A 26,463-nucleotide genomic window follows, 5' to 3' on the forward strand; every position below is an offset into this window, starting at 1 on the left:
CCAGCGACCCTCGATGAGTTGTTCCAGCACCCCACCGACTACTGTGTTAGATGCGTCCACTGTGAGGGCGGTAGGGACGTCCATTCTGGGGTGCACTAGCATCGCAGCGTTTGCCAAGGCTTCTTTGGTTTTAATGAAAGCGGCGGCGGTCTCCTCGTCCCAGGTAATGTCCTTGCCCTTACCCGACATCAGGGCGAACAGGGGGTGCATGATTCGGGCAGCTGAAGGGTGGAAGCGGTGGTAGAATTTCACCATACCCACGAATTCCTGAAGGCCTTTGATTGTGTTGGGTCGGGGGAAATGGCAGACCGCGTGTACCTTGGCGGGCAGAGGGGTTGCCCCGTCTTTAGTAATCCTGTGGCCCAGGAAGTCGATGGTGTCGAACCCAAACTGGCATTTGGCCAGGTTGATTGTTAGGCCGTATTCACTCATTCGGGCGTAGAGTTGACGGAAGTGGGACAGATGCTCCTGATGACTGCTGCTGGCTATGAGGATGTCGTCCAAATAGATGAAAGCGAAGTCCAGGTCGCGTCCCACCGCGTCCATTAACCGCTGAAACGTCTGTGCGGCATTCTTTAGGCCAAACGGCATGCGGAGGAACTCGAAAAGGCTGAACAGGGTGATGAGTGCCGTTTTGGGGACGTCGTCCAGATGCATTGGGATTTGATGGTATCCCCGGACGAGGTTTACCTTGGAGAAGATCCGTGCGCCGTGCAGGTTTGCTGCAAAGTCCTGAATGTGCGGCACAGGGTAGCGGTCCAGTGTTGTAGCCTCGTTCAGCCTGCGGTAGTTGCCGCATGGTCTCCAGCCCCCTGTTGCTTTGGGCACCATGTGCAGGGGGGGAGGCCCATGGGCTGTCGGACCGCCGTATGATCCCCAATTCCTCCATCCTCTTGAACTCCTCCTTCGCCAGTCAGAGCTTGTCCAGGGGAAGCCTTCGAGCACGAGCGTGGAGGGGTGGCCCTTGTGTCGGGATGTGGTGCTGTACGCCGTGTCTGGGCATGGCTACCATGAACAGTGGCGCCAGAACCAATGGAAAATCCGCCAGGACTCTGATGAAGTCATTGTCGGACAGCGTGATGGAGTCTAGGTGTGGGGCCGGCAACTGGGCTTTGCCCAGGGAGAACGTTTGAAAGGTCTCGGCGTGGACCAGTCTCTTCCTTGGCAGGTCGACCAGTAGGCTGTGAGCTCGCACAAAATCCGCTTCCAGGAGCGGTTGGTCTATGGCGGCCAGTGTGAAGTCCCACGTGAACCGGCAGGGGCCGAACTGTAGCCGCACCGTACGGGTGCCATAGGTCCTTACTGTGCTGCCGTTCACGGCCCTCAGGGTGGGACCCAGTTCTCTGTTGCGGGTGTTGTAACTCGTCGGAGGTAAGATGCTGATCTCGGCTCGGCTATCCCGATGGCCAGCCGCCATAGCCATCAGCGGCGGCTGGCCCTGGCGTTTCCCAGGAACTTGCAGGGCGGGCTACAGCGGTGGGCTTCTGCGCCCCACCGCTGGTGGTAGAAGCACCATTGTTCGTTGGTCTCCTCACCCCTGCCTCTGGGGTTAGTGGGCTCTGCGGCTGGGCCTGGTCTGGTGATCTGTGCAACGGACGCCCCACTCTCCTTCTTAGCTTTCCACAGCACATCTGCCCGGGCCACCACCTTCCGGAGGTCGCTGAAATCCGTGTTGGGCAGCAGCAGGCGTATGTCCTCGGGCAGCTGCTCCAGGAACGCCTGCTCAAACATGAGGCAGGGCTTGTGTCCTCTGGCCAGGGACAGCATCTCGTTCATCAAAGCCGATGTTGGCCTGCCTCCCAAACCATCCAGGTGCAGTAAGCGGGCAGCTCACTCGCACCGTGAGAGTTCGGAAGTCCTTATGAGCAGGGCTTTGAATTCTGTGTATTTGCTGTCCTCTGGGGGCGACTGTATGAACTCCTCAACCTGGGCGGCTGTCTCCTGGTCGAGGGAGCTCACCACATAGTAGTAACGTGTGGCATCTGAGGTTATCTGCCGATTGTGGAATTGGGCTTCTGCTTGCTGGAACCATAGGTGAGGTCACAGCGTCTAGAAGCTTGGCAGTTTTAATAAAACTGCATGAACAAATGCGGTGTCGTTCATCTCCGGTCCAAATATCGTTTAGGCCGTCGGGGTCACCAATTGTGGCGGTGTGCTACACGCAGCGCTGAAATAACGACACGCAGTCGGTGAGCTGCAGTTGCAAAAGAGGTTTATTCAAACTTTGCGGCCTCGCTTTAAAGCTTTCCTGTTCCCGCCCTCCCTGGGCGGGAATGCTGTAGGGGGTGCATATTCACAGTCCCGTCCCGTGCGCGGGCTTTTCCCCTTGTTGGTGAAGAAAGCCTGGCGCCCTTTTTGGGACCGGCCTCAATGCCGGCACGCACCGCTTTGTGAGCTGGTTCAAGTGTGTTGGGAAGTGGGTCGCCACAGTAGTAACGTTTGTCCCAAGCACACTCCAGTCTCCCACTGCCCGAGTCGAGAGAGACGTAAACTCACTCCAGTCTCCCGCTGCCCGAGTCAGCATTGAGGATTCTCATCAGTGTTACCTGGGAAGTTACACCTCAGAGTTGAGGGGTCTCATCAATTCACTGTTTACAATTTTTTCTGAATAAATTAGAATCTAATTGCTCAATTTATATTTGCATTTTATGCACTGAGTTAAAAGCTTTTTTTTTAAAGTTTAATTTATTCACCCACAGTATTGTATGTGGTTCAATTTGTGGTTCAAAAATTAGAAATTAGACTTCTTCATCTTCAAATGTGATATTACTTTTGTAGGGGGTGCGAACATTAATCAAACATTTCCTAGGGGTGTGGGGCATAGAAAAGGCTGGGAACCACTGGTCTAAAAGAAATTGAGCTCTAGGTGTGAGCCGCATTTTTGAATAATGAAATATGCTCCAGACTTGTATTCCCTGCTTTCCCTGTTGATGTCCTTAACATTGGATAGTGCTCATCTCATCTGTATTACCTCAGATAGCATGGCCCTATATGATCACAGCCAAAATAAAGGTGACCCAATTCAGTGATTTAATCTTTCCATTTATACTCTTGCATATTAGGAAATTTTAGGCAGTGGGCACTGCTTTACCTGTGTGCCTTTTCCGTTCTTGCACTCTCCTTGATATTTGTCCTTCAGCTGTTTTAGCATTGCACAGTGAAGCATTTCTGCTTCAATTGGTTACTCAGATCTTTCACTTTCTTCACTACTACTAATCTGCTTTGCTGTATTCTTTTAGCTAATGAGTGAACTACAACCAAATCAGCCTTGATTGTAAGGAGAGGATGAACTCAAGCTGCTGTGATGATTATAATTTGATTGTGTGTTTTTCTTTATTTTGCTATAATGATTAAGGGTGCCTGTGTAAAGCAGCTGTAATTATTATACAAGGACAAACCATTCAATTATTAGTTTAAGTGGGAACCGATTCTGTGTGTGTTAATGATTTAGATAATTGGAATGTGTGATTCTATGAACCATTGAAGTTCAAAACCAAATATGAAAAATGAACCCAGTTAATTTTATTTGACAATTGAATTCAAAACAACATTAAATTATTTGTACTAAATTGTGCAGTTCATTCATCTTACTATTTGTTGCCTAGCATTTATTCAGTAAACTCATGTAGCAAAATTGATTCCATCATCTTTTGAAGCACCTTTGGTTTCTTACTGTGCTCATCTAACTATAGCAATTGTTTCTTAACACCTTTTGAAATGTTCACACTAATTTCTGTAACATGAACATATAATTAATTTATTTTGTTGTTCATTCAGAGAACAAATTAAAAGAGTAAAGGATTCTGAAGATGTCCCCATGGTCTTGGTGGGAAACAAATGCGATTTACCTTCCCGAACTGTGGACACAAAACAAGCGCAAGAACTGGCTAGGAGTTATGGGATACCTTTCATAGAAACTTCAGCAAAAACAAGACAGGTAAGTTGTGTGGGAGAATGTTGGAAAAACTCGTGCTTAGGCTGTGGGTGAGTCAAATCACTGACTTCCAGAGTTTCATTGTTAACTGAGGTTGCATTGAAATATGACCAGAATACAGGGGTTTGTTGTTTGCAAGTGCGTGAGTGGAAATAAAATAATGGATTTGAGGAAATGCAAAAGTAGTTTTGGGAGTCTAAGTAAAGATCTGTTCCCAGTAAATAATGGGGTAGATGAGATGGTTAAGGCATTTTGATACCTATCTTTTTATTGATTGGAACAAGGATTAAAGTAGTAGAAAGATCATGCTAGAATGGTATCAAACTAATTAAACTTCCAAATTGTTGTTTATAGATCTAGTCATTATTGTAACAGACAAATACAGTGGATTCTGGTTAATTGAGCCAACCATTAAATCAGGGCATCTGCTTATTTGGGACAACACTTAAAGAGCTAAAACTAGTTGGAAAAATAGCCGGCATTCCCTTCATTTATTCCCTATGCCAATTAATTGGGACAGGAGACTGTTGCTGAACAGTTTCTAACAAGCCTCAGTCACACACACTTGTTTGGCTATTAAATAAACCTTGCTTAGAGCAAACAGTTTTTAACTGGTGTCAGTTGTGTTAGTTTGTGTTCAAAACGCAGTGATTTTTATCATTGATAGTTCATGAGAAATGAGCAGTGAGACATTTCAGAAAAGTTTTGCTCACTGCGGTTTCAAGCATTTAGACATAAAGATGCCAGATATGGCTGGGAGTGAAAATGAAATGATTTCACTACTTAAGTTAGAAACTACAAAGAATTTCAAGATTTCAATAATCTTGAGCATAAAGTGAAAATAAAGATTTGGAAGATGCATTGTACGAAGGCAGTCCATTATCTGTATTAGGTGTCAATGCTGATTTGGTTCATTTACAGTCAGTCAAAAAAAGCAAGGGAGCATACACAAGAGTTCCTCTGTCAACAACTATTAGGAACTATTGATAGTATTCTAATTTGTTCTGTATTTCACTTAAATACATAATTTGTTACTCAGTTAAATGGTAGTTTATCTTTTACGGCAAGATAGCACCAGCGACCAAAGGCAACGTCTTGCAGACAGCTCAAAAAACTGCAAGATAATCTCCTAGATATATTTATTCTGAACTGCAATGGATTGCAGCCTGTGATCTTCCCTTTTAAGATGCCCTTTTGAGCTGCTAAGCGATCTGGCATTTTTAGATCTGCATCAATGTCGGGTGGTGGAAGTCAAGTCAAGTCACTTTTTATTGTCATTTCGACTATAACTGCTGGTACAGTACACAGTAAAAACAAGACAATGTTTTTCAGGACCATGGTGCTACATGAAACAGTACAAAAATTAGACTGAACTACGTAAAACTAACACAGGAAAAGAAACTACACTAGACTACAGACCTACCCAGGACTGTATAAAGTGCACAAAACAGTGCAGGCATTACAATAAATAGTAAACAAGATAATAGGCACAGTAGAGGGCAGTAAGTTGTTGTCAGTCCAGGCTCTGGGTATTGAGGAGTCTGATAGCTTGGGGGAAGAATCTGTTACATAGTCTAATCGTGAGAACCCGAATGCTTCGGTGCCTTTTCCCAGATGGCAGGAGGGAGAAGAGTTTGTATGAGGGATGCCTGGGATCCTTCATAGTGCTGTTTGCTTTGTGGATGCAGCGTGTAGTGTAAATGTCCATAATGGCGGGAAGAGAGACCCTGATGATCTCAGCTGACCTCACTATCCTCTGCAGGGTTTTGCGATCCGAGATGGTGCAATTTCCGAACCAGGCAGTAATGCAGCCACTCAGGATGCTCTCAATACAACCCCTGTAGAATGTGATGAGGATGGGGGGTGGGAGATGGACTTTCCTCAGCCTTCGCAGAAAGTAGAGACGCTGCTGGGCTTTCTTTGCTATGGAGCTGAGTTGAGGGACCAGGTGAGATTCTCTGCCAGGTGAACACCAAGAAATTTGGTGTTCTTAACAATCTCTACCGAAGAGCCGTCGATATTCAGCGGGGAGTGGTCGCTCCGTGCCCTCCTGAAGTCAACAGCCATCTCTTTTGTTTTGTTCACATTCAGAGACAGGTTGTTGGCTCTGCACCAGTCCGTTAGCCACTGGACCTCCTCTGTGTAAGCTGACTCATCGTTCTTGCTGATGACACCAATTGTGGTCTTGTCATCTGTGAACTTGATGATGTGGTTCGAGCTGTGTGTTGCAGCACAGTCATGGTTCAGCAGAGTGAACAGCAGTGGACTGACCACACAGCCCTGGGGAGCCCCCGTGCTCAGTGTGATGATGTTGGAGATGCTGCCTGTGATCCCGACTGACTGAGGTCTCCCAGTCAGGAAGTCTAGGATCCAGTTGCAGAGGGAGGTGTTCAGGCCCAGTAGGCTCAGCTTTCCAATCAGTTTCTGAGGGATGATTGCGTTGAATGCTGAACAGAAGTCTATGAACAGCATTTGAACGTACATGTCTTTTGTCCAGGTGGGTTAGGGCCAGGTGGAGAGTGATGGCAATGGCGTCGTCTGTTGAACGGTTGGAACGGTACGAAAACTGCAGGGGGTCCAGTGAGGTGGGCAGCAGGGTCTTGATTTGCCTCATGATGAGCCTCCCGAAACATTTCATGATGACGGATGTGAGTGCAATGGGACAGTAGTCATTTAGGCAGGACACTGAAGACTTCTTCAGCATGGGAACAATGGTGGCGGCCTTGAAGCACGTTGGAATGGTGGCACTACTCAGGGAGATGTTGAAGATGTCAGTGAGAACATCCGCTAGCTGGTCTGCACATCCTCTAAGCACTCTACCAGGAATATTGCCTGGTCCAGCAGCCTTCTGTGGGTTGACCCTGTACAGGGTTTTTCTCATGTCAGCACCTGTGTCATTTGGAGGAGGGGTGGACTTCCTCTCTGCCATGTCATTTTCTGCCTCAAAACGAGCATAGAAGTTATTCAGCACATCTGGGAGGGAGGCATCACCTGCACAGTCAGGTGATGTTGTCCTGTAGGTGATGTCCTGAGTGCCCTTCCACATGCGCCGCATGTCGCTGCTGTCCTGGAAGTGGCTGTGGATTCGCTGGACGTGTGCACGCTTTGCCCCTCTGATGGCTCGGGACAGTTTGGTCCTCGCTGTTGTTAGGGCTGTCTTGACGCCTGCTCTGAAGGCGGAGTCACTGGTCCTCAGCAGTGCATGCACCTCTGCAGTCATCCATGACTTCTGGTTAGCGTGTGTAGTGATGGTCTTGGACACAGTGATGTCATCAATGCACTTGCTGATGTAGCTGATCAGTGATGCTGTGTACTCTAAGTTGGTAGAGTCGCCATCAGTTGCAGCCTCCCTGAACGTGTGCCAGTCAGTGTGCTCAAAGCTGTCTTGAAGAGCAGAGATGGCTCCGGCTGGCCAGGTTTTCACCTGCTTCTGGAGTGTCTGATGTGCGGTCTGTATGCTGGGATTAGCATAACAGATGTGGTCTGAGTAACCGAGGTGGGGGTGGGGCTCCGCCCGGTACACATTGGGGATGTTTGTGTAAACCACGTTCAATGCATTCTCCCCCCTCGCTGTGAAGTCCACATACTGATAGAATTTGGGGAGCACTGACTTAAGGTTTGCGTGGTTAAGGTCTCCGGTGATGATAATCAATCCATTAGGGTGTGCGTTCTGCAGTTCGCTAATAGCCCCGTACAGTTCACAGAGCGCCTCCTTAGCATTAGCACTGGGGGGAATGTAGACACTGACTATGAGGGCAGTGGTGAATTCATGTGGTAAATAAAATGGTCTGCATCGAACAGTCACAAACTCTATCTGCAATCTGTATCTGGAAACCAGCACAGAGTTCTTACACCATTCCATATTGATGTAAACACACAAGCCACCACTGTGAGTCTTACCGGAAAGAGCTGCATCCCTGTCCGCTCAAAACAAGGCGAGCCCGTCCAGCTGAACAGCGGCGTCTGGGATTGCATCAGTGAGCCACATACACACAGCAGACTCTGTACTCCCGCTGAGTATTTCGTTGCAGTCGGATGTAGTCCAGTTTATTGTCCAGGGAGCAGACACTGGAAAGCAGTATGGACAGGAAAGCCATCTGGCTAGGGTTTGCTTTTTGCCTGGCATGGAGCCCTGCCCGCTTGTCTCACTTCTGCTTCCTCGCACATCGCTTACAACGTCCCCATCTCCGGCCACCAGCATCAAGCGACTCCGAGAACTGTAGGCCCAATCCCCTCAGCAAGCCGAGGTTACGTAATTTAACCAGCAGATCTTCATGAAGATTTGGTTTTGGGCAATCTCATAGTTGGCTCCTTTAATTTGAGTAAGATTAAAATCGAAGATGAGAGCAGAAAATGAACGGGTGTTCAGCGCCATCATGCTATGCACCCCAGTTTGGGGGCAGTTGTTGCCCTGCAGCCGTCAGGTTCCTAAATGGCTCTGCAGCTATGGACTCTTTCAGGGACTCTGCAGTTCATGTTCTACATGGTTTTATTTACTCCCCCCCCCCCCCCCCCCCCCCAGTTCTATGACTTGATCAAGGCATTTCAGCATTGAACTGACACCAGCTGTGGCCTACAACCATCAGCACTCACTTCAGTGCTGAACTGGCTCTGTGGCTATGATGGCCCTTAGCCATTGGGCTCCTGGACTGACATCACTCGCCTCAGTGCTGAACTGGCTCTGTGGCTGTGGAGTCACTTTCAGAGTTAATGTTCTGTGTGTTATTTGTTTAGTCTTTTATTTTTTGCATGATTTTTTCTTTTTTCACACATTGGGTGTTTAATCTTTATTGTGTGGGCCTTTTTAATGATTTCTTGTTGCGTTTATTTGTTTTGTGGCTACCTGCAAGAACACAAATCTCAAGGTTGTATACAGTATACATACTTTGATAATAAATGTACATTGAACTGTTTCCATGAAACTTCAGCTAACTGAGGCAGCCGCTTTATTGGGCCACAATGTATTGGTCCCAATGTGTCCCAATTAACCAAAATCCACTGTATATCACTAGAAGGATACAGAGAAATGAGCATACAGGTGTCCCCCGTTTTTCGAATGTTCACTTTACGTCAACTCGCTGTTGCGAAAGACCTACATTAGTTACCTGTTTTCGCTAACTGAAGATGATTTCACTGTTACGAAAGAAGGCAGCGTGTGAAAAAAGGCAGCACGCGCCGAGCAGACTAGTTCCTCCCCCGGAACTGCATTCTAGCCAGCATTGCTTAAACACGTGCCTGGGAGCATCTGTGCTTTATGTCAATTTTTTTTTGTGCATCCGTTAACAAGATGAGTTCTAAGGTATCGGAAAAACATAAAAGAGTGTGTAAGGGCGTTACACTTAGCATAAAACTAGACATAGTAAAGTGTTTCGATCGTGGTGAACAAAGTAAGGATATAGTGAGTTTGGCTAAGGGTTTTTGGAAGTTGACAAAGATGATGTTGAAGAGGTTTTGGCATCCCATGACCAAGAACTGAGAGATGAAGAGCTGATGAAGAGGAAAGGATAACAATTGCAGCCGAACCCAGTAGTGAACGGCCTGAAAGTGAAGACATCCAGGAAGCAATTGCATGAGATTTTTGCTGCGATTAATAGACCTTGGAAAATGATTCTGGAGAACTAGTAATAGGGGACCAAGAAATGGCAGGCAAACTGAATAAGTATTTTGTGTCAGTCTTCACTCATGGAAGACTCTAGCATAGAGGTTCCCAATATATGGTTCATGGACCACTCGGTTACTAGTAGGGGGTCCGTGACATAGAAAATGGTTGGGAACCCCTGCTCTAGCAGAAGACCAGAAATGCAAGGGTGTCTGGGCAGAAGTGAGTGTTGTTGCTATTACAAATGAGAAGGTGCTTGGGAAGCGGAAAAATCTGAAGGTAGGGAAGTGGCCTGTACCAGATGGCCTATACCCCAGGGTTCTGAAAGAGGTAGCCAAAGAGATTGTGAAGGCATTAATAATGATCTTTCAAGCATCACTAGATTCTGGGATGGTTCCAGAGGACTGAAAATTGCAAAAGTCACTCCATTCTTAAGATAGGAGGGAGGCAGAAGAAAGGAAATGATAGGCCAGTTAGCCTGATTTTTATGGTTGGAAAGATCAGAAAAAACTTTTTAACATCCTGACTTTTTGTGTGAGGAAGAATATTTTACTTTGTTGGATATCCGATAAGGCCCCTGGACTTTTTGGTTGGCATAAATTAATCATGGAATACATTCCTTTGGACTTTTTGACATGCATGGTCCACTCAAAAACAAATAGTTTTCATAAAACATGGCAACCTTTTCTGCAGTATGTAGATGTAAACCTGTCTGCTATACTAATAAGGGCTTTTGTATAGGATGTTGGATGGAAGTGTTCTGATAGCTGATATTTGTGAGGGGAAGAAATGTAAATGTATCTGGAAATTGAAAGTTTTGTTATGCTGAGTAAAAAAAATCAAATTTTAAAAGAAGAATGAGGTTTCACGGTCCTAGAAGGCATGTGACAAATAGGCCTAATCAGCATGGTTTTCTAAATGTGAAATCTTGTCTGATAAATCTGTTGGAATTCTTTGTGGAAATAACATGCAGTATAGACAAAGGAAAGTCAGTGGATGATGCTTATTTGGATTTTCAGAATGTCTTTAACAAGGTGCTGCACATGAGGTTTCTGAATAAGATAAGAACCCACGGTATTACAGGAAAGAGACTAGTATGGATAGAAGATTGGCCGACAAAGCAGGAGGCAGAGTGGGGGGGAAAGGGGGTCTTTTCTCATTGGCTGTCAGTGATTAGTGGTGTGCCACAGGGATTGATGGTAAGGAATGCATTCATTTCAGGAGGGCTAGAATACAAAAGCAGGGATGTAAATCTGAGGCTTTATTGTTGTTCGTCCTTCGGAGTCGAAGACGACCACGACTTCTGTCCGGTGGAGGGTTTGTGACTGTGGGTCCGGAGGTGACTGGTGAGGCCAGTCCGGGCCCTGAAAGCTCGCCCACATGTGTGACACATGAGGGTAGGTGCTGCAGCGGAAGTGGAGGTAGTTCGAGCCTTGCGCGCAGCGCGTTTCCTCTGAGCCTCTGCGGTGCGTCTGATTTATAATGAATTAGTCAGATCACACTTGGAGTATTGAGTGGAGTTTTGGGCCCCTTATCTAAGAAGGGAAATGCTGGCAGTGGAGAGGGTCCAGAGGAGATTCACGAGAATGATCCCAGGAATGGAAGTGTTAACATGAGCATGTAATGGCTCTGGGCCTGTACTAGCTGGTGTTTAGTTGAATGAGTGTGGATCTCATTGAAACCTATTGAATATTGAAAGGCCTAGATAGAGTGGTTGTGGGTGGAGTCTAGGACCAGAGGGGATAATCTCAGAATGGGGGATATCCACTTAGAACAGAGATGAGGAGAATTTCTTTAGCCGGGTAATGAATCTATGGAATTTATTGCCACAGGCGACTGCTGGCCAAGTCATTCGGTATATTTAAGGCAGAGGTTGATAGGTTCTTGATTAGTGCATCATTGGTTACTGGAAGAAAGCAGGAGAATGGGTTGAGAGGAAAACAAATCAGCCATTATGGAATGGCAGTGTAGACTCGATGGGCTGAATAGCCTAATTCTGCTGCTATATCTTATGGTCTTTTGACCTATTACTTGAGCAGAAAGATCAATAACTAGGGGACATCAAGTTAATTTGGTTAATGGGAAGTGCTGAGGGAAATTGAGTTGGGGAGGGGTGGGGATCACCCAAAAGTAGTGAGGATTGGAACTCTGCAGCTGAAAGAGTGGTGAAGGCAGAACCCTACATGTATTTTTATCTGGATGAACCCCAGTAATGTCATCAGAAGTTGGGACATGGGTGTAACAAAAATAATTGTTCAACAGCACAGGCACAGCTGATTGAGAGCTATTTTGTGTGTTGTACATTTCTATGAATCAACTACTTATGGGATGAAGATGTCATTTGAAGATCGTTCAAGTAGAGTTTTGAATTGCCAAAATTCCTTACCTACCTTTACTCTGGAATTTGCTCTTGTTCATTTCTAAAGCTAGTGTTGAAAGAGCCTAAACACAAAACCACATCTTCTAGTTATTGATAGCATCTTTATATTTCAATGCATTAAAGTTTCTCAATCATTAGTTTCTATACTAGACGTCTCCAATACCAAGTTATTACTGGACAAACCTGCTGGTGCAGCCTGTGCACTGGGTAAGTTTGTACATGCCTGGAATGACATTTTATTAGATTTGTACAAACCCCATTTCCAGAAAAGTTGGGATATTTTCCAAAATGCAATAAAAACAAAAATCTGTGATATGTTAATTCACGTGAACCTTTATTTAACTGACAAAAGTACAAAGAAAAGATTTTCAATAGTTTTACTGACCAACTTAATTGTATTTTGTAAATATACACAAATTTAGAATTTGATGGCTGCAACACACTCAACAAAAGTTGGGACAGAGTTAAAATAAGATTGAAAAGTGCACAGAATATTCAAGTAACACCGGTTTGGAAGACTCCACATTAAGCAGGCTAATTGGTAGCAGGTGTGGTTTCATGACTGGGTATAAATGTAGCGTCCATCAAAGGTTCAGTCTTTGCAAGCAAGGACGGGTCGTGGCTCACCCCTTTGTGCCAAAATTCAATAGACAATAGACAGTAGGTGCAGGAGTAGGCCTTTCGGCCCTTCTAGCCAGCACCGCCATTCACTGTGATCATGGCTGATCATACACAATCAGTACCCCGTTCCTGCCCTCTCCCCATATCCCTTGACCTGCTATCTATAAGAGCTCTATCAAACTCTCTCTTGAATGCATCCAGAGACTTGGCCTCCACTGCCTTCTGGGGCAGAGCATTCCACATATCCACCACTCTCTGGGTGAAAAAGTTTTTCCGCATCTCTGTTCTAAATGGCCTACCCCTTATTCTTAAACTGTGGCCTGTAGTTCTGGACTCACCCATCAGCGGGAACATGCTTCCTGCCTCCAGTGTGTCCAATCCCTTAATAATCTTATATGTTTCAATCAGATCCCCTCTCATCCTTCTAAATTCCAGTGTATACAAGCCCAGTCGCTCCAATCTTTCAACATATGACAGTCCCGCCATTCCGGGAATTAACCTTGTGAACCTACGCTGCACTCCCTCAATAGCAAGAATGTCCTTCCTCAAATTTGGAGACCAAAACTGCACACAATACTCCAGGTGTGGTCTCACCAGGGCCCTGTACAGCTGCAGAAGGACCTCATTACTCCTATACTCAATTCCTCTTGTTATAAAAGCCAGCATGCCATTAGCTTTCTTCACTGCCTGCTGTACCTGCATGCTTGCTTTCATTGACTGATGTACAAGAATCATGAGAGAATTGTTAGTCAGTTCAAAGGGAACATTTCCCAACACAAGATTGCAGAGAATTTAGGTTTTTCAACATCTACAGTACATAATATTGTGAAAAGATTCAGAGAATTCAGAGACATCTCAGTGTGTAAAGGGCAAGGTCGGAAACCACTGTTGAATGCGTGTGATCTTCGAGCCCTCAGGCAGCACTGCCTAAGAAACCGTCATGCTACTGTGACAATTATAGCCACCTGGGCTCAGGAGTACTTCGGAAAACCATTGTCACTTAACACAGTCCGTCGTTGCATCCAGAAGTGCAACTTGAAACTGTATTAGGCAAGGAGGAAGCCATACATCAACTCTATGCAGAAACGCCGGTGAGTTCTCTGGGCCCGAGCTCATCTCAGATGGACCGAAAGACTGTGGAACTGTTTGCTGTGGTCAGATGAGTCCACATTTCGGCTAGTTTTCGGAAAAAAACGGGCGTCGAGTTCTCCGTGCCAAAGCTGAAAACGACCATCCTGATTGTTATCAGCAAAAGGTGCAAAAGCCAGCATCTGTGATGGTATGGGGGTGCATCAGTGCCCATGGCATGGGTGAGTTGCATGTATGTGAAGGTACCATTGACTATGAGGCGTATATTAGGATTTTAGAGAGACATATGTTGCCATCAAGGCGACGTCTCTTCCCGGGACGTCCATGCTTATTTCAGCAGGACAATGCCAGACCACATTCTGCACGGGCTACAACAGCGTGGCTTTGTAGACACAGAGTGTGTGTGCTTGACTGGCCTGCTGCCAGTCCAGATCTATCTCCTATTGAAAATGTTTGGCACATCATGAAGAGGAGAATCAGACATTGGAGACCACAGACTGTTGAGCAGCTGAAGTCTTATATCAAGCAAGAATAGACAAAATTTCCAATTGCAAATGTACTACAATTAGTATCCTCAGTTCCAAAACAGTTAAAAAGTGTTATTAAAAGGGAAGGTGATGTAACACAATGGTAAACATGCCTCTGTCCCAACTTTTGTTGAGTGTGTTGCAGCCATCAAATTCTAAATTTGTGTATATTTACAAAATACAATTAAGTTGGTCAGTAAAACTATTGAAAATCTTTTCTTTGTACTTTTGTCAGTTAAATAAAGGTTCACGTGAATTAACATATCACAGATTTTTGTTTTTATTGCATTTTGGAAAATATCCCAACATTTCTGGAAATGGGGTTTGTAGAAACAGTGCAAACTGATACTTGTCTGGCCTTTTGTGAACTTGGTATTCCAGTAAGATGCTATTTGTCCATTCCCCCCACCCTCCCCCACTTCAGTTGTCTTCCTCCTCCCTGGTAGGTGCTGACCTCTTGTAGTTAAATGAAGTTTGTCATAAAGACTTTTTAAAACTAATGCACTTTTCTGGAAAGAGATATCCTGCCCTAAAAGCTCTAGCCTACATGCGTCTCTCGCATTGAGCTCATGGGAAACAGGGTGGGCAATAATCCAGTGACACCTGATCACTGAAGAGAGCAAATTTATTGGGAGTTTTTAAATGTTAATGGATTAATTGCATATACCGGTAGTTCTTGCACCCGCAGGTGTCCTGATAAAGGGTCTCGCCTAAAATGTTGATACTTTATTCCTCTATAGATACTACCTGACCTGCTGAGTTCTTTCAGCATTTTGTGTGTGTGTGTGTGTGTGTGTTAGTTTCTCTGGGTTTCCAGCATCTATTTCTTGTGTCCACAATAACTCATATTTGATCACTAGGTAGTGTTCAGAGATGACCCTTCCTCAACCAAAATTTGACTTCCTTATCTTTAAAGCTAGATGTATTTTGAGGAACTGAAGTCATCTACTCCAGTACAAAATTTAGTTGTTGACATTATGATCTGTAAGACAAGCAAATGCTATTGTGTCCACTCTTTACTGAAGGCACATTTGATTCGACCAAGCTTTATTTCCTATCAGTACTGAAAATACATCTTTTCTAATGCAGTCTTCTGTGAACTGTCCATGCAACTAAATCCAGTAAACCAGTCCAAGTAAAATGGATTCTGAAGATTCCAGTGGTTGTAGTTCATCTCGGTAGCCCCAGCATCTCTAGTTGTCCAAGTCAGTGTGGCCGATGAGGCTAGTGTTTGATTTCGAAACTCCATAGTGGAGCAGGTGTGTAGTTTTCCAGTTGATGTGTTCCTTCCACGATGTACAGCCAGCTTCTGTGCACTCGCAGTGGATGGGCTCAACACCTAGCCAAATGCTGCTGCTCCATTTTGAGCATACATCGGCCAGAGATTTCCACAAGTCAGTTGGATATTACTGTTTTTCAAGAGAGCTTGATACAATCATTTCCTCTGTAATTTGGCAATGGAGCATAGAATAGTGTCTGTTTCGGGAGTCAGGTACTTGGCATGTAGATCATATGGCCTGCCATCAAAGCAAAATGAGTGTAATTTCTTCAAGGTTGGCCTGGGAAAGGCTTTTTAATGTTTGTTAATTTATCTTACCAGTAGATTTTGATGCTTTTGCTGAAACATATGGTATTTTTGCAGTTCTGTGAAGTGCCTGCTGTAGACAGACAATGTCTTGGGGTTGTAAAGGAGACTATGGATTACAGCTCTCCATTGTAAACAATGAGTTCAAGTCTGGTTTCTAGTCTTAGTCGTCATCCCTTTTTTGGATGGCTGTGAGAGGAAAGAATATCGGTTAACTTGGTGTTTGGATTTATATGCTCAATAAACCCAACATCTTATTGTAAGATGTAATGTACTCACTGAACATGTCTGGTTGAAATAGTGCATTTAACAACTACATATTTTATTTTTTAGTTGAATTTAATGTAACTGGTACATAATATTTGACTAATTTTAAAAGCTGTCTGATTTTAAATGAGTTTACTACCAGAGATATTAGGGAAGGCTCAGCTGAAGTTATTTAACAAAGTGCTTGGTGGAATAAGACTCGCCAGTTTGTTGGAGTTTGAAAGATCTGTTTAGAGCTCACCCTTACAGAAGATATAAAACTAATGTTGAAGTTATAAAATGATAAGACAATTATATTTTGGTATGTTGTAAAATATAATTATCTACATACCAATATGATTTTGCACTACTATGGCCTAAGATGCAATAGGCAAGCACTCTTATAAAAGAGCCATTGTAGTCAAAATATTAATATTTGTATGGTTTTATAGTTAAGAATCTCTAAAAGTAATACATTGACTACAGATATATATATTTGTATACTCTTGTTTTTAAATGTTAATTGAAGTCTATTACTGATGACTATATTTGAATATATCTGTTCTCTATCAAGCAATTAACAGAATGTTGTATTTGAATTAAAGGGAGTTGAAGATGCATTTTACACACTGGTACGAGAGATTCGGCAATACAGAATGATAAAACTCAACAGTCAAGATGATAGAAACCAAGGTTGCTTGGGGTTAAAATGCATCATTATGTAATTAGGTAGGTATTATTTTTGTGTGTGTGTCTGTTTTTTTAAAACTTAGTTCTATTCAGCCAGGACAATGGAATATAATCCATGCTCAGAGAATCTGTTTCTATGCCTGCAACCAAGAGGCAGGTTTATCTTTAATTGAATATGGGTCATTTGTATATTAGCAAACTAAATTGACTTAGATGAACTACCCTCCAATTCACATCAGTTATGTGTTTATAGCATGCACTTCAGGAACAGCTTGAATTCTGTGAAGGCAAGTAAATATTTTCTTTTGTATGCAATTCTAACACTGCCTGATCATTTTTGTGATGTGACATAAGAACAGAAGACACCAGACTATTAAGCAGGTTAATCTACATCACAAGCTTTTGATGTCTTTTAACTCACTGATATTTCATTGTAACTGGAACATGTTCAAGGAAAACAATTCTTTTAGCAAGCATTTTGAAATGAAAAAGGAAGGGAAAGAGAAAAAAGTACTTGTATAAATTCAGAGACATGAATCTCCTCACTAGCCTTATTACATATCCTTCTTGATATCATTTCCTCATTTTCCCTTAAGTCGTAAGTAATACAGCATGGAAACAGGCCCTTTGGCCCCCGTGGTCCGTTGCAACCACAGCATCCTCTCTTCTGGTCCTGGTTCACATTTGGCCCAAAGCCCTTCCCTTCATTTACCTATCCAAATGCCTCTTAAATTTTGTAATTGTACCCTCTTGACCACTTCATCTGGTTACAGATTCCAAGTACTCATTACCCTCTGAGATACCTCTCAGGTCTCTCTTAAATCTCTCCTCTTGTATCACTATCCTGTAGCTCTGAAATCCTCAAATCTGGTAAAAGACTACAACGATGCATCTTATCTGTAACCCTCATGATTTTATAAACCTCTATGAGGCCACCAGTTATGTTCCTACACTACAAAGAATAAAGATTCTGTGTAGCCAACCTCTCCCTATGACTCCAGCCCTCTAGTCCAGGCAGCATCCTTGTAATTCTCTTCTGCACCCTCTCCAAGTTTTCCATTCTTTCCTGATTGGTATTCTCTTTCAATTCTGTTATTATCTTGATAAATCTTTTGTATTTTCTCCAATATTTCTACATCCCTTTTAACTCAGAATCAGGTTTATTCTTTGTTCTTTATTATCACCGGCATGTGTTGTGAAATTTGTTAACTTAGCAGCAGTACAATGCAATACATGATAATATAGAAGAAAAAAAGAAACAATAATAAATAAATTATAGTATACGTATATTGAATAGATTAAAAATCATGCTAAAACAGACATAATGTATATTAAAAAAGTAAGGTAGTGTTCAAGGGAATCAGATGATAGTGGGGAAGAAGCTGTTCCTGAATCGCTGAGTGTGTGCCTCCAGGTTTCTGTGCCTCCTACCTGATGGTAACAATTAGAAAAGGGCATGCATCACCAGCATATGTTTTGAAATTTGTTGTTTTGTAGTATTTTGGACATAATAAAAGCTATTAGTATGTATAAAAAGTTAAATCCAATTAAATAAGTAATGCAAAAAGAAAAGTGGGTATTACTGAGGTAGTGTTCATAGGAACATTGTCCATTCAGAAATCTGATGGTGGAGGGGAACAAGCTGTTCCTGAAATGTTGAGTTTGTTTCCTGTGAACCCCATGGTTTCCTCGGCTCCGTAAGTCTAGGGAAGACACTCTCTGGTCCAGCCAAACTGGTGAGATTGAGACTGCTCTCCCACCCCAAACCCTGGTGTGCGTGGATGCTGTGTAATTTGCTACCCTGTTTTAAATTAGTGCCACGAAATAACACGGCACACTGCATACCATTAAAGGAATTATATTTATGAATCCTAAGAGTTAATAAAGAAAAACAAAAAAAGGGGGCCCATTGTAATTGAGCAGTCAAGTGTGCTCAAGTTGGAGCTCATCTTGAACTTCTTGGTCACTCACGTGCTCTGCCCTTGGTCTGCATGAAAGCTCACATCACCTTCCGAACATCGCTGCAATCCATCTCGAACAAACAGGTCTCCCACTGGGTCATATCCTATAACCAGTTCTCGCCAATGTCTTCTTCCTTCAATTCCTGTCGAACCAAAACCCAAGGCAATCCTCAGTGTCCCTCCCCGCAGTTCCGACATCCTAGTTGGACAGCACGTATTCCTCATCATCCCTTATCTTCAACATTAACCCAAGCAGGCTGAAAGCAGAACAGACTGCTCTTACAGAACTGCTAAATGAAATAGGTACAGCATAACAGTAAAGATGTTAACCAGGGCATTGCACGTCCTTGATGATAGTAATGAGAAGAGGGCTGGCCCTGGGTGATGCGGCTCTTAATGATGGATGGTACTGTTATGAGGCATTGCCTTTTGAAGGTGTCCAGGATGCTGGGGAGGCTGGTGGCCATTTTAGAGTTGTCCAAATTTACAGTTTCTGCAGTTTTTTCTGATCCTATGCAGTGACCCCTCCATATCAGAATACTCTCCAGGTTACATCTGTAGAAATCGGTGAGCATCTTTGACATACCAATTCTTCTCAAACTCCTAATGAAATATAGCCACTATCATGCCTCCTTTGTAATTTCATCAATAAGTTGGGCCTAGGATAGATTTTCGGAGATGTTGTCACCCAGGAACTTGAAACTGTTCACCTTTCCACTCTTGATGAGGACTGGTGTGTGTTCCCTCAACTTTACTTTTCTGAAGTCTACAATCAATTCTTTGGTCTTACCTACCATTAAATGCAAGGTTGTTGCTGCAACACCACTCAACCAGCTGAACTATCTTGCTTTGTACACTGCCCCATCACCATCTGAAATTCTGTCATCAATAGTTGTGTCGTTGGCAAGTCGTTGTGTGTAGGTGGTGTTTGAGCTGTGCCTGGCCGTACAATCGTGGGTGTAGAGCGAGTTGAGCAGTGGGCTAAGCACGCATCCTTCAGGTGTGCCAGTACTGCTTAGTTCTAGAGGAGTTCATGGTAAATTGGTAAAATATCTTCCAGAATGCATGTATCTATTACCTCAAAGCCTTCAGCCTGTTAAAGTAATTGTTTTACAAGTAATATATCGACCCTTTTCTCCCTACCTAAATGCATCACAGCTGTGTTGTTGTCCTTTTCTTCTAGTTCATTAATATCTTTATTTTGCAGCTTCTCTATTAGAATTATAAACCCTAAGTTGCAATCCACATTTTTACTTTGTACTTCCAATTTCTTTTCCAGAACTATTTAAATGTGATTCCAACACTGGGACATATTTCCGACTTTTTTGATCCATTCTCTCTTGTTTCATAGTTTACTATTCATTCTAATATTTGTCACCATTTGCACTCATGTTTTCACCTTGGTCGTGTGTCTATTGAGAAATTTTTAAGGAGTTTTGAAAATTCTTTCATCCTTAATACTTCTCAGTACAAGGTCAGTCATTCCATGACTGATACCTGATCTCACTTTTTAGGTATTTTTCTATAGTATCTTTGTTTGCTGGCACAGACACACAATTGATAGAGCTGCTTCCTTACACCACCAGAAACTGTGTTTTCTGTGTGCCACTAGACAGGGGTGGTGATGATGGTTTCCCTCCACATTGTAAAACCAGCTGGTTGGTAGGATAATTGGCCTCGACTAATCATCTCTCGTGTAGATGAGTAGTAAATTTTGGGAGTCAATGGGATTTAAAATAGGAATGGTGTGTGATTAGCATAAATGGGTGCTGAAGATGACATTGAGTAAGAGTTATGAGATTGTTGCCTTCCTGTCAACAGCATTAAAACTAGTTTTGTTCTTTTATTTGATTTGTTCTCTCTGTTTAAATCTAGAAATCAAATTTGCCTTAAAATCTATTCACAGTTACCACTTTTTAGTTCACTAAAGCTACAATATCTGGTATAGAGTACACCAAATGGATTATAATGTGAATTGAAATCTTTTCATTGTGCCTGGCTGTTCCAATTTGAAAATGAGCCCAAGCTTATTTGAGTTTTAGTTGAATTTTCAATGAGTGCACTTGTTTTGAATGTTTATTTTTTCATTCCTTTTGTACAAGAGGATTGGGGTGATTTTTGGTCACTGCTAAAGAATAGCCCTGGTAATCCTTAAAAATGTTAAAGGAAATCAAACTCGGATTGCTGACCTCTGATCCACAGCATCTTCAGGTGGCAGAGTTCTGTGGGTCTGCCAGCAAAAATGTAGAGATTTAATGTTTTAAGGAAATTAAGGCATGAAATATCCACTGGAGTTGCAGAATGTCTGAACTGTATTTCAGAATGTCTCATTATAATATCAGGTTGCAGAATGTGTGACTGTTCTAACAATTGCTTTTGTTTCTCCTGTAGGTTATTGGATGCCTTCTATGTGATCTGTAAAATATACAAACCGGGGCAAAAATGGAAAAAAAAAGACCAACATTCTTTGGTGTAAAATTCCTGACCCCACCTGACCCTTTATATATATCTATATATATATATAAAAGAACTGTTGTGATGTACAATAGATTTACTAGGTACAGGTGCACTGTTTGCTCATTCTCTTTCTGTGCATTACACTAAATGTACCGGAATTAATTTTATAGTACACTAACAAAGTCATATTGCAGGTGTGTTATCAGACTGTGGTACAGACTAGTCTGAGTGCAAACTGATTTTTTTAATATAAAGTGCCTGTTTACTGTAACAAATATTTTAGCTGTTTTGAACCCCTGTGCTTACTAGGACTACCTACTTTTGTCAAACAGATTCCAGATGTATAAACAAATTTTCATTCAGTTTGTTTGACCTGCAAGTTTGGAATACTATCAGTGTGATGAGATCTGTATTCATAATTCATATGAGTATGAGCACCAAGTATTAAAAGGGACACTCAAGGTAATAAAGCATTGCAGCTGTGATACCAGCAAATGCACTCCTGTTAAATTGTAGCCACAATTACCTATTATAGCAGATCAATTGATTTGACTATTTTAACCTGTGCAAGAAAGTCACAAAGTGGTTGTACCACACTTGGTATGAGGAGTGTATTCTTTATATTTAATTGCCTCCATTGCTAAATTATTGTAGCCCTGATGAAGACTAGGTTGTGTGTCCACCATCCTGCTTCAAGAACTGGATACAGTGTTTCTGCAGAATTGCTTTCTTCTTAACTTCTCTGTAATGTCTCTGCTTAATCATAGAATGTCTTGCCTTAGCAATGGACTGGCATGCATTAAAATAGAAGATTCAGTAGTGCCCTCAATCAGTTATCATGGTTCTAAATTTATGTTGTCAAAAGTACAAAAAAAAAATTTGTTTTCTTTTGGAATAATTTTATGACTGTGGTAATCTTGAGCTGTCTGTGATTCAAATCAGATTTGTTGTGAAGGGTCAACCCTTTCCAGTTTTAACACTCACTTTCACTGCAAGGTACTTGGCTGAAGTTGCTTATGAGCATTAATAGGCAAGGAAGGAGGGCCATGTGTGCTTTATTTTCCTCCTTGTCGCACTATATTAAGGAATGTTCATCAATTGTTTCAGCAAAGATAAGCAACATTATTGGCAGACTGTTTGGTGATGTGGTTCAATGACAGTTGTAAGGTGGGTGGAAATGTAGAACAAATTTGCTAGAAACACTAGCCAGTCACTACATATTTCTAAGCAGTAAATAACTTTTTTATATAAGAATAATTCAATCCTTGGGCTTCTCTTTGTGTGTGTGTGTGTGTGTAGTGGGGGAGGGAGAGGGAATCTTTAACATGGTTTAGATCTAAACTTTTCCTAAGTTCTGCTTTGCAGCCATAAAAGTAATACCTAAATGTTTATTGGTGGGAACACTGTTTCTTTGAAAACACAGCTTTAATACTTGGAATTTTTTTTTAGATATTTCAGTGTAACTTGGATATTTGATGTAATCAAATGCCACATTACTAATTCAAAAACTGAACAATTCTGCAATATTTCCAAGAATAAGGCATGTTTGAATCAGGAAATCACTTGTTTGTTAACAATGATGTGCAATACCAAATAGCAGAGATACACGCTGTCTGATATCTTGTTCATAATGTTCTGCCATACTCGGCTCTGCACAGGCATTGCAGGTTTTTCACAGTTCCCGCCTTAATAATATTTTCATTTTAGACTAAATTTAATGTTCGTTATGTTGTGATCTTTAGTTTACAGCAGGTATTGCTTTGTTTTATAGGCTACTGTCTACTGCCTGCATGAGTTCATTTATCATGGCCTCTAGGTCAGGAGGGCCGGTAGTGTTTATTGTTCAGCTTGTGGCCTGTAGAGGCACCTGTACCTGGTAGGAAAGGAACAGAAGTAGGCCATTCAACTCTTGTTTGTTCTGTTATTCAGTTTTTTTGGGGTAAATAATATCAAGTTAAACATGTTTTTCAATGTGACATATTCTGATAACCACTGTTAGTCTTTCACCTGAAAAAGACTGAATCAAATTTTGCATTGAACATTATTGCCTAATCACATTTCGAGCTCTGACAATATGTCTTTAATTATAATACCCCCAGTCTTAATATAGGCTTAAAAAGATGTTTGATTTACTAGCAGTCCTAGCTGTTTTTGTCTCTTCTAGTTGATATATTTTCCATCTATTTACAGTTTAGAAGTGACAGCTTGTTCAGATACATCTTGACAGTATTTAGTCTCTTTCTCTGCCATGTGCTACGTGCTGTTCCAGGATATTCAGTAACTGTGGTCTTCTGTTGAACAGACTGGGGCAAATGGTTTTCATGTTTTTATTCTGAGTAATCATACGGGTGATAATTTGAAAATACCAGTTTCATGTTAAAGTTTGGAACTGGAAGCTTTGACCACTAGATCTATAGCTAATGTCAAAATCATTGTATTATTGATTGACTAACACAATCATTTAACCATTAGGGAAAGAACATAAGTAGGCATAGACAGTTCACCTTGCCATTCAAATGAGATCAGGGTTATTTTGGCAACTAATTCCATAGGGCCACCAATACCTCAAAGCCATCATTAACTTATTTTTAAGTGTGGCTAAATTTTTTATTGAGACCATTGAAGCAGAAGTTGCAGGCTAGTTTTGTTTATTATTATTCCCAGTTGATGTTACAGGTGGGCTCGTTTGACTCATTAGCAGAATCAAGACATCAAAATAGTGAAAACTGAATAATCTGCTCAGAACCTCCCATACAAATACAAAAATTCAAAATTAAAAGCAGGAAATGCTGTAAGCACTCAGGAGGTCAGGCAGCCTCTGTGGAAAGAGAAACTGACTTGATATTTCAGGTAATCAGATCAAACCTTAACAAATGTTCTGTGTTCCATAAAATGCTGTGTCATGTAGCCTCTGGAAGCTAGCAAATCAGACATTAGTTTTTTTTTAAACTGCATTGGTTTACTTGAAAACAATTTTGAATTTTTTTGTTTGTAACCTTTGTGGTATTGTATGCGGTTGTGATTGTATTTAATGTTGACATGTGTTTCCAATTATGTTCAGTGATCCAAGTTGATCTCTTGAGCCTGATGACCTTTTCTGATGTAATTAAACTATTAGCCTACATATAATGGCAAGGGTTGTGTTTAGCATGTATCAAAACATATGCTGTTATTTCGGACAGACTGACAACCATTGACTTCAATAGTGTTGAGATTCTGAAAGGCAGCATTTTTTTTTGCTTCAGTTTGCAGGAGCTGAGACTGAACATCCTTTGCAGATGAAGCTGATGTTTTCTGCCAATAATGTTGTCACATCTCCTTAAATCTTTTTTGTACTCTGAAATTCATATAACAAATTTTCTATATGTAAAAATATTAAATTTAATCGAAGTATAATTGAAAAGTTGTAAGTTTTTCCTTGCTCTATATTCCCTATTATATTGTATAGGAAGTCATTGTACAGTCTGCAGAGAGACACTATTTTCTCAATTGTTTATTTGTAATCTTCTCCATCCTGGGCTTGAGTTTAATATATTTTGATAAAATAGAGATGCTTGCATTGACAAGTTTGTTACTACTTTGCTACATTCATTCAATCACGTTTGGTGTTGAATTGTCCACCATTCTAAAAACTCTTCTTAAAAAAAAGATGCTGTCTCTCTCTAGCTTGTGCATAATAGAAATGCTTTTCTTGGTTCTTCTGAGCATGTCCCAGAAACTTAGTTTGTATTGGTATTTTCTTGGTTGAAGGCATATATTTCTGTGATGCCTTGTTCCAAGTAAGCATGTTCAGTATTTTTAAGAGATTTGGATAAATATTGATTCACTGATGAAAACATACTGTAACATAGTGTTTCTCTTGTTTTTACACTAAACTTTTGCTTATTTGGAAATGCTCAAAGTGCACATTATAGCTTTAAATCATAATTTGAATTACAGCTCTCTAAGGTGACTGCAGTGTGAGGAACTATGCAGTATGCATAGCAATTCTGAAGGAACACATTCTGTAAATTTAACAGCATGTTTTCAAATCCATTCAAAAACATACTAAACAAAGTTGGTACTAGGAACCTGATGCAATGCTATATTCAAGATTATTGAGCAATGTTTGGATACTACTTAGCAAGTTAATAAAGCTCACTCCCATTGTTAAACCTTTAAACAAACCTTGCACTAATAGCTTTCCTCCGATCGCCAATAACCTGTGTAACAACATAAATAATGGTGGATATTCCATCACATGGGCTGAATGGAACTCTTTAAAATTAGAGATAGAATGAAGCATCAGTTTTTTTAAGACCCAATAAATTATCAAAAACTCTGAATATCAGTTTCCAGTGAAGAAATGCCATTAAGATTTGGATTACTGGAATTGAGCACATTATTGATCCAGATTTTATTATTAATTTGCTTAATTCTTCTTGTACTTTTGAAAGCTCTGCCTAGATGAGGATCTTTTAAGTGTTTTTGAGATTCTTCACCATTCTCTGCTTCTGCACCTCTCAAAATTACATTTAATAATTATATAAAAAATAAATGTTTCTAATCTTTTTATTTTGTGCACTCAGGGTTTTCAGATTTAAGAATATTCTGAGTGATGAAAGGAAATAATTGTGTGTATCCTTTAACAATGTAAATACTATATCCTTTTACTTTTTAATAACTCCAGTGTGTGTCTTGTACTGGTTTGCAAAATGTGAAAATGGCTGGCTGAAAGTACATTTTATGCATGTTACAACTAACTGCTTTTTTCCCCCAGTGTTGGCCTTTTCTGTAAATAAAATTATTTTAAAACAGAAATGTTCTGTACATGAAAGAAATTTGTGACCTCTGGGACAAAGGAACAAACAAACACTGGTGACCCTCTTTCTCCACGGTCTTATGTTTCTCCTGAATGCAGGAACATTCGCCATGAGCCATTTTGTGTATTCAATGCAGTGAAACAATAAAATGACTTTTTTCTCTGTAGTTGGTAGTCTGTACTTCTATATCAGTTTGTTCATTTACTTCAATGTATAGTACTGTGCAAGTCTTTGACACGTGTAAAAAATCCTGTAAAGGGAAGATGCTTTTAAAAATGAAATGAGCAGTTTCTAAATATCAATAAATTTACTACAAAGAACTGTAAAATGTAAAAAAAACTAAATCAAATCGATAATTGGTGTGGCTACCCTTTGGCTTTAAAACTGCATCAATTCTCTTGGGTACACTGTCATGCAGTTTTGTAAGAAAATTGGCTGGTAGATTGTTCCAAGCATCTTGGAGAACTTGACACAGCTCTTCTGCAGACTTTGGCTGTCTCATTTGCTTCTGTCTCCAGGTAATCCCAGACAGCCTCAATGATGTTGAGATCAGGACTGTATGGATGACATTC

At 41.5% G+C, this 26,463-nt stretch overlaps 1 protein-coding gene across 1 annotated transcript in view; it reads left to right on the forward strand.

Moving 5' to 3' along the window:
• Positions 1 to 26,057, forward strand: part of LOC140731969 (GTPase NRas) — a 59,551-nt gene extending 33,494 nt beyond the window's left edge. The window contains exons 4-6 of the mRNA XM_073054007.1: positions 3,778 to 3,937; positions 16,587 to 16,710; positions 21,024 to 26,057. Of these exons, the coding sequence (XP_072910108.1) occupies positions 3,778 to 3,937; positions 16,587 to 16,706 (280 nt within the window). The 3' untranslated portion in view covers positions 16,707 to 16,710; positions 21,024 to 26,057. The remainder of the gene's footprint in view (positions 1 to 3,777; positions 3,938 to 16,586; positions 16,711 to 21,023) is intronic.
• The last annotated feature ends 406 nt before the right edge of the window (positions 26,058 to 26,463 follow it).

Source organism: Hemitrygon akajei, chromosome 8, assembly GCF_048418815.1.
Source record: "Hemitrygon akajei chromosome 8, sHemAka1.3, whole genome shotgun sequence".
Lineage (NCBI taxonomy): Eukaryota > Metazoa > Chordata > Chondrichthyes > Myliobatiformes > Dasyatidae > Hemitrygon > Hemitrygon akajei.